Source organism: Asterias rubens, chromosome 3, assembly GCF_902459465.1.
Source record: "Asterias rubens chromosome 3, eAstRub1.3, whole genome shotgun sequence".
In the NCBI taxonomy this organism is placed as follows: domain Eukaryota; kingdom Metazoa; phylum Echinodermata; class Asteroidea; order Forcipulatida; family Asteriidae; genus Asterias; species Asterias rubens.
In genome coordinates this window covers 10,640,646-10,653,540 of record NC_047064.1, presented here as the reverse complement: position 1 = coordinate 10,653,540, position 12,895 = coordinate 10,640,646, and the positions used below count along the sequence as shown (strand labels likewise).

The 12,895-nt window shown below is 37.4% G+C and overlaps 1 protein-coding gene across 1 annotated transcript in view; it reads right to left on the bottom strand.

The window, feature by feature from the left end:
• Window positions 1–2,310: 2,310 nt before the first annotated feature.
• LOC117288316 (alkyldihydroxyacetonephosphate synthase, peroxisomal-like) overlaps window positions 2,311–12,895 on the bottom strand; it is a 33,589-nt gene continuing 23,004 nt past the window's right edge. The window contains exons 17-22 of the mRNA XM_033769125.1: window positions 11,168–11,237; window positions 8,768–8,829; window positions 7,295–7,384; window positions 6,717–6,816; window positions 5,475–5,532; window positions 2,311–4,040 (exon numbers count right to left, since the gene is read on the bottom strand). Of these exons, the coding sequence (XP_033625016.1) occupies window positions 3,919–4,040; window positions 5,475–5,532; window positions 6,717–6,816; window positions 7,295–7,384; window positions 8,768–8,829; window positions 11,168–11,237 (502 nt within the window). The 3' untranslated portion in view covers window positions 2,311–3,918. The remainder of the gene's footprint in view (window positions 4,041–5,474; window positions 5,533–6,716; window positions 6,817–7,294; window positions 7,385–8,767; window positions 8,830–11,167; window positions 11,238–12,895) is intronic.

Below are 12,895 nucleotides of genomic sequence, written 5' to 3'. Positions count from 1 at the left end.
GGAATGGTGAAACACAATCTCAAGATCATCTGGAAGCCTGTGGGATTGCTATACAGTATCAGTTGAATTTCCCCTCGGTATATGACTATATAATTTACAATTTACCCAGTCAGTTACCTTGTGGTTTATTGTTTTAATATCTGTATTGTTAACAAACATTTCTTTTCCTGACATATTATTACTTAATATGTTTTTGCTTAAGATTAAAGTTGCATTGCAATTACTTTTACATAAGTTTTGGAATGTCATAAAAGATTTCGAATTTTTAGTGCAAGTTCTCATCATGATTCCGATAAACAAAATGCTATTTTTGGTCCACTTATTTATAGAATCATAGCTAGCCTATGAAATAGGAACCTCAGATATTTTGTACCATCAGGTCAAAACAAAAAGTTAGAGAAATATAAACATCGTACGCAAGAACATATTTGAAGAAAGCCAGAGGCTTAGGAAAAGTGTGATGACAAACTCTGCCTGTGCCGAATACCTCACATGTTCAATCCCATACAAAACAGTTACTGCATTTCTTTTAGTGGGCAGTCACATTTTTAGCAACCTATTGACTGGATACTGAAAGTTTTTAATTATTTGAAATTAAATGAACTGTGTTTATTGTTATAAGCTACAATTAATTTGTTTAACATGATGGTCAAACCTTTGTTCCAATAACCTATTGTAACCTATGGAAACATTAGGATAAGGATTAAGATTTAAGGATTGATAGGGTTAGGACAAATGCATTACGTGAGGGGTGTTGAAACATAGGTCTGAAGTGTAACCAATCTGCTAATGATAAGGTATTTCTCAGGTTTGTTTTGTACACAATTTTGAACTGCATTTATTTGTATGTCGTTAAGAAATATAACTATTATTACAGTGGAGTGTATATCTCAGTGAGGTGGAAATAATTTCGTAAAAATCCACAAGGACTACAAAATTACTTTACAATTTAATTTTTTATCAAAGTCTTATAATAGCGCACGTATCTACCAAACAAGGTACTCAAGGCGCTGAGTATACACAAACTTTCAGAAAGTTAGGGTAATGCAGTGATGAATTCCGAGACCCAACTATATAGCACCTTTTAAGGGTTTACAAGGTGCTACGGCGCATACAGCAGCCACGGCCAGGAAAACAGGGGCGACAAAACCCCTTCTCTATTCGATAAGTGCACTGGGTTCGTTAACATGCGTTGCACAACAAATGGGACCAACGGCTTTACGTCCCATCCGATAGACGAAGTAATGGTTAAGTGGGTATACGGATTCGATCCCACACTCTGCTGATCAGAAACACTAGAGTTTGAATTTTGTGCTCTTATTGCTCGGCCAGAGTTTTGCTGCTGTTTTCTCAGATATAACACTGATATGAAGCAGAAACTTTCGCAAACTGTGACTTTAATGTTTGCACAAAAGCAATGTGGTATCATAAGTGAAAACTTCCCTTGAAATATTTTTGCCTGAAATGCTTTAGTTTTTGACAAATAAGTAAAACATTAACTAATCAAGCAAGACCAAACTCAATGTTCTTGAACTGTGAAATGTATCAGTCTGTTCACTCACTATTTGTTGACTCCTATGAAATTGAATTTAACATATAGCTTCACAGGTTTGTTGTTTCATGTTGGGTGACATAGTTCCAATGGTGTACATTAACGAACAATAGTTTGGCAATAAAACATCTGTACAATCAGTGCATGCTGTGCAATCTCATGTTGTGTGTCAGTTGGGTTGATTTCTTCTTCTAATAGTAATGTATACAATGTATACGTATAATGACATGGAAAATCACACAATTGGAAAGTAAAACATAAATAAGCTTAACTCGATACTCTACCAAAATATGTTCGATGCCTTCTCACACTGGTAGACAAGACCAGCCGATTTTAATATGCTCATGAGAGTCAAATTTCATATAATAGGGAGCACATACAGTGTAAAGCAAAAAACAAATCCATTTCAATATACCTTTATCATGGTGCGGCCATCTTGATTTTACTCCATTCCAACAGTGTAACCAAACTGATGCTGGACGAAATAATAGTCTGGTGCCATGTTTGAGCAATGAATGTTAGCATTCATTACTGTTATCAGATTATGAAAAGCATTCATTACTGTTATCAGATTATGAAAACAGAGAACATGACCAAGATGGTGACAGCATTTGTCAAATATAAGAATGTGTTATTTAAACATTACAATTTTTAGCCGTTGCACATATGTAGCACACATATAAGACAATAGACCCTTCCCATAATATGTAAATTGCACATAGCGCCTGCGCACTTACATTTTGGTTGGCAAAATGAGGGAATATCGCGTTGTTTTGTACACGGCTAATGGGTGCGTGGCGTCTACTTAGTGCACAACTCTATGGCGTTTGCCAGCATGTGTGAAAGTAATTAGTAATTTCATGGGAAGGGTCCATTAACATCACTCATGATTGGCAACTTCTTGGAAGACACTCTTAAATAAAAGTTTCTTGCATGCCCCAATCCTACTCCTTCAGAAACACAGGAAGCCTCAGCAGCATAGCTACAGGGGAGATGTGGATACCCCCCCCCCCATTTTTAATGCAACACTCAAAAGGTTAATCGTAATGCATATTGCAACATAGATAACCACTTTGATAGTTTTTATGTTAGCGCAACCTATTGGACAAAATTACTGGTATGAATTTTGATTATTATTTTGCCAACCACTTGGCAGAGATTTATGCTTAGCACAGTAGGTCTTCCTGGGACATAATGAGTCCTCACTTCACAAGGCAAACTGAAGAAGATTTGCATATTTGCCTCCTCATTGCATTCATAGTTAAATTTAGCGTATGGTAAGAAATGCTTACCAGGTAAACTTGCTAACCCCACCCTCTCTCAGGTACACCACTGGCCTTACAGACAGGTCAACTCAAGACAAATGCTTGATTTTTGTATTTGGATTCCATGTACATAAACCCACAATACAGAATGTAAACCTCCTATATCCTTGTGGGACCCAGCCACTGCTTCACAATCTGAACCATTTACACACTAAACTGATCATGAATGGTTGTGTACACTTTGATCATCTGATCAAAGTTTAAAGCTATTGAATGTGTACAAAGCTAATTAGGGTAAGCACGATGAATGGATTTTTGAATGATATCAAATGCTCAATCAGTCGGAGGGTTAAAACCTCTAAAATGTCACAATTACACTAAATCGAATGTCATTCTCCAATGTGCCATATTTTTGACCGTGTGAGGGCACTCTCAAATATATTTGTATCACTTCCGGGGGTACATGTATATTCATTCATACCCAACACAGTTATCAACGACTGAAACACATTACCACTATGGACATCTTATCCACCATGGACAATAAGACCTTTAACGGAGCCGTGATATTCAACCTTTAAAGAAAATTTAAACTACGGCGCAACAAAAGTGACAGAACGCCCATTACAACTGTGCAGGCCGAATCGTGTATACCCCCGGAAGTGATAACAGTAAATTGAGAACGCCCTCACACGGTAAAAAAATGGTGCATTCTTTTGGAATCTAGCATTTATTTTACGTTTATTCTCCCCTCCTACCCACCCCAATTTGATCTACATGTAAATCTGCATCAACTGATATCCCAAATTCCTTTGAGGAATTTTTGTCAGAAAATGATGAAAATATAGGTCAATAAAATCTCAAAATGTAAAATAAAAAAAATTATAAATTTTTCTCACCTATCTGTCTTGAAATAGTTAGGCATGACAATTATTATAAATCGGTTCCGAATATTATTTAACATTTCAATAAATAACCAAAAAAGTATTTCACTTGTAAAATTGGACATCATCGAACTCGAAACCCAACCATATCAAAAGTGTTGTTTACTCGTTTATGTCAGGCCAAATCTTATTTTTTGTTGTTGTTGTTGTTTTTTCTTCAGAGCAGGCAATCATTCCCAAAGATATTCTGAGGGTCGAGATGCTTCTTGATTGCTCGTAGCGTATCCAAGCCGGGCTGCGAGATGGCTTTTGGCATCCACTGTTTCCGCACCTTACCAACTGGTTAAAAAAAGTGGAAATTGTGCAATTAAAAACCATTTCATTTATTAACTGTGGTTGTGAAGCCAAGGACTCTCAGAAAAGGGAAACTTAATCACTGTATTAACCAAGAACCCAAGGAAGAAAAGACAAGGAAGGAAGTTTCAGCTTTAGATGTGGGAGGAAAACCCCAGAGAATTATTCCAGGATAAACCCACGCAGTCAAGTGGAGACTGAAAGCCTACAGTGCCCTCGGCGTGATTCCACCTGGTATCCTAGAAGTTGAATGCAAGGAAAGATACCATTCCGCCAACCCGGCCACACTTTTATGAGGATGGTTCAAAATATATTGAACATTTTGAATGTGACTAATATAAAGACTTAAATATTGACTATGAATATGACCAAAGTGAGGGCTACAGGTATATAGTGCATTCTGCTTCACCAACCAGGCTCCTAGTGGATGATACCCATACCTACGTCCTTGCAGACTGTGAAAGGAATAACCCTGTTTCAGCCCCAGGAGTAGATGGCAACATGCCCCTGGTGACAGTTGATTTTGGTCGTTTCCCAAATCGGTTATGTGTAGCCTTCACCTTAAAGACAGTGGACACTATTGGTAATTGTCAAAGACCAGTGTTCTCACTTGGTGTATCTCAACATATGCATGAAGTAACAAACCTGTGAAAATTTGAGATCAATTGGTCGTCGTACTTGCGAGATAACAATGAAAGAAAAACAACCTTGTCATACGAACTTGTGTGCGTTTAGATGGTTGATTTCAAGAGTTCTAAACTTGAGGTCTCAAAATCAAATTCGTGGAAAATTACTTCTTTCTCAAAACTGTACGTCACTTCAGAGGGAGCCGTTTCTCACAATGTTTTATACTATCAACCTCTCCCCATTACTCGTTACCAAGTGAGGTTTTAAGCTGATAATTATTTTGAGTAATTACCAATAGTGTCCACTGCCTTTAAAGTGGCCGTCTGGCCTTGTACAAGTGTGTAAAACATGTTACTCTGCAATCTTCTCTTTGACACAGCTAGTGTAAAAATTCGGCGGTTTCACAGAACGCAAAGAATGGTGATTGTAAGCACAGCATTGGGCGGTATTAAGCAGAGCCACGAAATCGGGCCCTGGTGATTTTGAGAACTTGATATTTCAATCAGTACATTACAAATGCTCCAACCGTCTTCAGAGTAAACTGTTATAAGTTGTTAAACCATCAAATCTAATTCGAACCACTACACCTCATTACTTGCAGAATAACAGACACAGTGAACAAGACCTAGCCAAAGCAAATTTAAGGTCCCTACTTAAAACAGAGCCTAAGCGCCACATTTGAGAGAAAGCAATGTGATGCAGGTTTTTGATAGGTAAATTTGAATTTTATAACCAATTAAACCGAATTATCTCTTGATATTGATAAGAAAACAACAAGATTTATATTTTTACCTCCATGGTGATGCGATAGACTTCCTCCAAGACCCAAGATCTCGTCCCTAGCTGCAGCCTGGTGATAGAAATTGAATGAACTGTCTTGTTAACCCTGGTGTTAACTTGAACTTTGACTTAACCACATGAATCAATGCCTGTGAACACAATGCCTGACCACTCCAGCGTGATACACACAACAAAGCTCTCATTCAAAGACCAATTTAACATCAAATTTATTATCAACTTCAAGATGTTTTACAGCAAATTTAAGTTTTTTGCTCACTTGTCAACGTTAAATTATTTCAGTAGTCTGTAAGAGCCATGTCTTTCTATGATCATGATCATGGAGAATGCTCAGATATTAGTGAACGAAAATCTTTATAATTTGATAAGAATTTTTTTTGCTTTTGTTGATCTTGTTATCATTATTAGACAAATTCATAACTTTTTCAGAGATGAATGTCACAAACCAAAGGATACACCTTGTATTAGCATTTTGCACTAGTGATGTCACTTTTACTCCAAAAATCAGACAAACTTTTTACCACTCACGTTAGCGATCACGAAATTTGTTTGCACTACTGCAGTAGTAATCAGTGTGCCAGACTGCAGCAGTACAGTACACACAAGTCAACATAAACCACTGCCAATGGCTTGGACATGATTGCTCTCTGAGATCCCGCTACTTGCGTTACTTCATCATACTTAGTTTCCATTTTTGGGCAGAGTGCTAGTTACTCATCATTTGGCTTTTTTAGGGGGACATTTTGTTTACAAAAGAGTCCTCCTCTCCCACTATGTAACATAGCTTTTCTCTCCACTTATTTATTTTCTTTTGTCGTCTTCAGTTAGCCTGGTTTAACATTCTTTGTATTTTGTCGTCAGTATTTTGTATTGTCATTGTGTAATTGTCTTGCCCTTGCTTCTTCTTCCGATGTTTATTTGTTTGTTTGTTTGTTTGTTTTTGGTTGTTTGTGTGTTTTCTTGTCTGTATAAAGGCTGTTGTCTACAAGCCACGGCTTATCTAACAGCCTCATGCTCTCGTTCCTGTCTTGTACATAGTTAATTCCTAGTTATTAATTTATTATTTGCTTTTAGATTATATTGCTTTTTTTTGTATAATTTAATGCACTTTAGATTTTTTAAATTTCTATGTACTGTTTAATTCTCACAATTGTTTTTTTTCCAACAAGAGTATGGAATAAACGTTTAATGAATTTTATTTTGATTTTTTTTTGCGGCATAATTACCAATACTTGCCTCAATCTCTTCATACACCTCAATTGGGTTAGAAAGGCCACGATACATGTAGGCAAAGTAGAAGTAAACACAGGCTCCAGAGTCGTACGTCTGAGTCACTCTGGATGGAGGAAAATATGGTATTCAGAACATGAAATTTGTAAAATAAGTTTGAGATCAGGGAGGATAGTTTTGTTTATGCAATTCGCCAGACACACAAGTCATCAAGGCCACTTTAAGGTGTGGGCTACAATAATTTTTTGCCAGGGGCCATTGCTACCGACTCCTAGGGCTAAAACAGGGTTACCCCATTTACAGTCCATACGAATGTAGGCTTGGGTCAGAAACCTCCCCAGAAACCTCCCCAATTTTACGTACCAAGTGTCACAACCGAGACTCAAACCCACACTCTGCTGCTCAAAAACCAGAGCGGTGCTCTTAACCGCTAGGCCATGACGCACCACACAAGTGGCTTGAACCGGATGCCATGTCGCTAAAATGAATGGCCTTAGCTGGGAATAGAACCATGGGCACATTGGCGAGAGGTGAGTGCCTTACATACTAGCCATTTATACCATCCATTAACATTGAAGTCTTACCTGCATGTTGCAACAGGCTTGTACTGGATGCCATGTCGCTTACACTCAGTGTAAAGTCGCTCTTTGACATTACGACACAGGTCAATTACTCTAAAATTAAAGACAAATAATGGATTCTGGATTATGTGTTTAAGGCCAGTGGCATATTAACCAATGGAGGGTTGGGTTAGCACTTTCTTACCATACACTTATTTAAAAGTGAGGAGGCAGTGCAACTCTTTATGAACCTGCATAATTTTGACAATTAAAGGGAAGGTACATATTTGGTAATTACATGTACTCAAAACAAATATTAACTTAAAAACTGACTTGGTAACAGGCATTGGGGAGCTGTTGATAGTATAAAACATTATGGGAAACGACTCCCTGTGAAGTAACGTAGTTCTTGAGAAAGAGGTAACTTCTCACTAATATATGAAAAGACTTCTAGCTATTATTTTATTACTATCTGAAAGCACACAATTTCGTCCAACAAGGGTGGTTTTTTCCCCATCATTTTCTCCTAACTTTGAAGACCAATTGAGCTCAAATTTTCACAGGCTTGTTATTGATTGGATAAACCAAGTGAGAACACTGGTCTTTGACAATTACCAAACGTGTAAGAGATGACTCACTTATGGCCCATATTTGATGATAAACAAAAGTGCACGCATGTACGCGCTGCGCAAAACTCTCAGCCAATGATAGCCTTGCATGCGTGCACGTTTCACCAAAGATGGTGTTCAATGATGTCATGTGCAATCTCTCTAAAGGCCTAGTAAAAACAATTTTGATAGAAATTGAGAGTTTGCAATAGGAGCATAAGAGGCGCACTTGCAAATTTTCTCAGTTATTGTAATTCTGAGCTTTTCAAAATTTTCAAAAACAAATTATTTTCTTTTACTCTCACACCAACGAATATTAAAGGAACACGTTGCCGTGGATGGGAATTGAATATAAAATGCATATGGTTGGAAAGATGTAATACAATGAACCACACCAGTTTGCCTCAAAATTGCGTGGTTTTCCTTTTACTGTGCAAACTAACATGGTCGGCCAAAATTTGACTTCCATAAATGGCCGACTGCGTTAGTCGGCGAGGTAAAAGGAAAACCGTGCAATTTCGAGGCATGTTTGTGTGGATCATTGTATTCTACTTTTACAACATCTTTCTACCCATATGCATTTTATAACAAACGGTTACAAACGCTTTTCAAAGACTTACAAATGCTTTTCAAAGACCAACTCGACCCTATCCAAGGCAACGTGTTCCTTTAAGCACTTTTTATAAAACTACTTTCCAGAGTCCTGTGAAAAAAATCGAGCCCACAACCTTTGCATTGCTAGAGCAGATGTCTTAATATGAATTAACCACTAAATGTACACTGAATCTCATCCCCCCACCCCTTCATAAAATAACAAATACAATAACAAGAAAACGAAAGAGAATATCATCAACGAAATTAATAAATAAAAAATGTATAATATTCTCACCTGTCCCATGGTACAGTTGTCTCAAATGATTCTGCTATTACATAGAAATTCAAACCCAGATCCTGCGGTAGTGAAAAAAATCAAAATTGGGTGAAAAAAGATATTACCTTAAAGGAACACGTTTTATTGGATCGGATGAAAGCATTTGTAACCATTTGTTATAAAATGCATCTGGGTAGAAAGATGATGTAAAAGTAGAATACAATGATCCACACACATTTGCCTCAAAATTACGTGGTTTTCCTTTTACTGTGCGAACTAACACGGTTGGCCATTTATGGGAGTCAAAAATTTGACTCCCGTAAATGGCTGACCATGTTAGTTGACGAGGTAAAAGGAAAACCTTGCAATTTAGAGGCATGTTTGTGTGGATCATTGTATTCTACTTTTACATCATCTTTCTACCCATATGCATTTTATAACAAACGGTTACAAACGCTTTTATAGACCAACTCGACATATCCAAGGCAACGTGTCCCTTTAACAAATAATTAGTTTAGGAAGATCATGAAGCAAATCATGAATGTGTATTAACAGTTTTATACACCACACACCATTCCTTTTCCATCAACCAATAACCAATTACTTTCTTAGACTCCTCCTTCAATCATGTGTGATTTCACTGTAAATAAAGCCATGCCCATTCCACACAAACTGGCTCCACTGAAGGCCATAGGAACTGCATAACCCTTTTTTGAGGTTTGATGGCCAATATAGGAGTGCATTTTTTGGTTTGGGTGTATACCAACCTCGTTCCCAGGGGTGGTCGATCTCGCCGCGCCATTTTTTCCCAGCATGCCTTGCTCGATCATAACCCCTGGAAGTGTAACCCCAAAATATCCAACTATAAGGGATATTACAATGAGTCCTGTGGTTGATCCGTTCTGTGTTGGGCGTTAGTCGTGCACCCGCTGGATGCGCTGTGTGTAATAAAAGTCATAAACTTGCCTTCTTGGCATTCAGTGTTGTGACAAAAAAGTGAATACGAACATCTTCTACGCACGCGTTTCAGCGTATAGAGCTTTTTGGAGACACACAGCGTTTCAAACTTTGGGCGCATATGATAGCCAATCAAAGACACGGATCGGAGTTTCCCTCCCAGGGGTTAGAGACGTACGCAGAGCTAGCAGGTGATACGGCGCGCTGCCCATGGTAGCGAGGTTGGGTGTATACAGACCAATCCTCCCAAACCAAATAGTGTTATAATAATGTGTCCACCGTAATGGGCTAGTTTCAGGATGAGGATTTCAATGCAAGAAAAGTAAATAATTGGACTTGGCTATTACCTCCATTTTCAAGACTAAGGATTCTAAACTTCTGTTGTAACAAAGTCCTCAAACGATGACAATTTATTTTTGGGGGGGGGGGGAAATTACACTAAAAGTATGCCCAGCATTGTAGGAAAACAGTTTTGGTGTGCAGCAAATCAGGACAAGATTACACAAAAGATTTTGAATAAAGTAACATTGCACATTATTAGAACTCAATGAATGGTGGGTTAACTATGACATAGACTAGCGATCAGTAAAAATATACGCCAGCGACCCAATAAAAATTTCAGGTACTTCATCGTGACCCACCAGCCACAAATAGCCGTCAGATTGATCCCATTTCTGCACAGGGTTATGTCATAAAACAGGAGTAAATTAATTATGAAACCAAGTCGTTTTTATTATTTTGAGTAATTACATCTAACTGATAATGACAGGTAAAAAGAAGTATCTGGTATTTGATGATATTGGGGTGTCGTGGCTGAGCGGTTCAGAGCACCAAATTCAAGCTCTGCTGATTCTGTTCAGCAGAGTGTGGGTTTGAATCCCGGTCGTGACACTTGTGCCCCTGATCAAGACACTTAACCATTATTGCTTCTCTCCACCCAGGGGTAAATGGGAAGTTTGATGACCCACCTGCATTTGAGTTGCAACTAGTATATTGAGGATTGTTACCATAAAGAAAGAAAAAAAACCAGTTACAGTCTTTCTATTTGAGAAGTACCCCGGTATAATGTTGTTGGCTCAGAACTGGGTCTGTAATTGCAGTTTCAAACTCATAAAGATCAAACTGTTGTTTAATTAAAATTGTGTCTAAATTTGAAGAAGAAAAAAACTTTAACAAAAATAAATGTTTATTCTTGCTAAAGAAATGCTTTGAAGATCATTATTGTATATAAACTCCATTTACCAGGAGCTCCAAAATATGGTTTAAAGGCATTTGATGAAATCAGTACAAATTGCACTATAGACCTTATCATACTGAGCAGACATTATGATAAGACAGTGTGTGCATTGCCACAGCTAGTGACTGGTTTATGGTCTACGTCAACCAACACACCTGGTGTTTATCTGCGTTATTTACTGTTAACTAATGATTTTGACAACTATAAGCAAACTTTGTCCTTACTCTAAGATAAGCGATAGCATAGGTCAAATTGTAACCTCTCTGTCCATTGTCTTCCCCTCCTGCCAAGCCACTGTAAATAATACAAACAAAAACATTAAAAACAAAGGCCAAACAAATTAAAAAAATACTAATTGATCATTCAGAAATTTTTCAAAAAAGAGGAGGATGGGGGCCTTTTTTATCTTTTTTTTCTTTTTTTTTCCCAAGATGGCCGCTTATTATTCAAATCAAACAGGCCACCAATTCCTCAGTTTGAACCAACCGCAAACTTATTTTATATTTAGTTGTTGCATGAAAACCCGGGTTTACAGGGTAAGATTATAACACTATAAAGATTCGCTAGTAGGCATTCACTAATTCTGTTTTATGAAACAAGACGATTACAAGTATTCGAGAGCATCACGTTAGATTTGGGAAACGGCTCTAGGTCAGTCCTTATGGATTAAAAAAATAAATAAATAAATAAAAGTACGAACAAATAAAAGCAAAATTTGTTTTTAAAACGATGCCCCCCCCCAAAAAAAAAGAATGTGGGCGGGGAGGATCAACTGGTATTATTTTTAATATGGCCTAAGTCAATAGTAACTATACTTAGTGTCTTTACATATTGAGTAAAGGAGTGCCAATTTGTCACAAGAAAAAAAAGGAACACTGTCCACAGCAAACACCAAATGAAAAGCAAACAAGGATTACAGACAAATTCAAACACAAAGATAACGGCACTTGGAGTTTTCTGTGAAAAAATGACATTAGCAATTGCAAAACATTGTAGTAGACTTTGCTCAGTGTTTCAACATTAGATTACAAAGTGTGTCAAGTATAAATCATTATATATTTCGCTTCAGAGGCCGTTTCTCTTATATAAAAAGTTGTGCAAACATTTTCATTGAAGTTTATTATTAACAAATTAGTAACAGCTTGGGTGGTGTTTGAAAAAAACATGAGCATTTGTTTTTAAAGTGTTATACAAGAATGCCTAGGATAACCAAAAATTCCCTTCTTTTCTTTCTGAAAGCTCACTGATTATGAAGTTCATACTATATTTCCCCCTGAAATAGTATTGTTTTTGTTTCAACCCCCAAAAATCATTTTAAAGTTTACCTAGTCAGTTTCCCTTGTGGTTTACATGTTTATTGATATCTGAACTCTTAAGGATAACGTGTTTACATGCTGAACATTGTGCATGGTTTTCCAATATTTTCTCCAGACACACACAATGGATTCAACCCAAACCTTGTTGTCACCGTGTTGATGTATAACAATGAACAGTCGTAGACAATTGTGTTTATCGACCCGGTAATTTATTTTATGACTCATCGAGGAGCAGGTGAAAAATTGTCATCGGGGAAATCACTTCAACACAGTGGGAACGTAACAATTATGTACAGGGAGGTTTACAGGAGTTTACAGGAGTTTACAGGAGTTTACAGGAGTTTACAGGAGTTTACAGGAGTTTACAGGAGTTTACAGGAGTTTACAGGAGTTTATGGCGGCAAACTGATATAACAAAAGAAAGCGGCAATGAAACTAGCTGACTACAGAAAATACGGCGCACTTAACCAAACGAAACCAGGAAAAGAAAAGCCTTAGAAATACAGGCACCCAGGTTACCCTGCGTACGGAAATATGGGCTTGCCACACCTTAAACAAAATTCCTAAGATGCCCGCAGGCAATTGGCTGTGGTCACTGCACTTTTATTAATAAGCAAACATGGATAAGCTGATAAA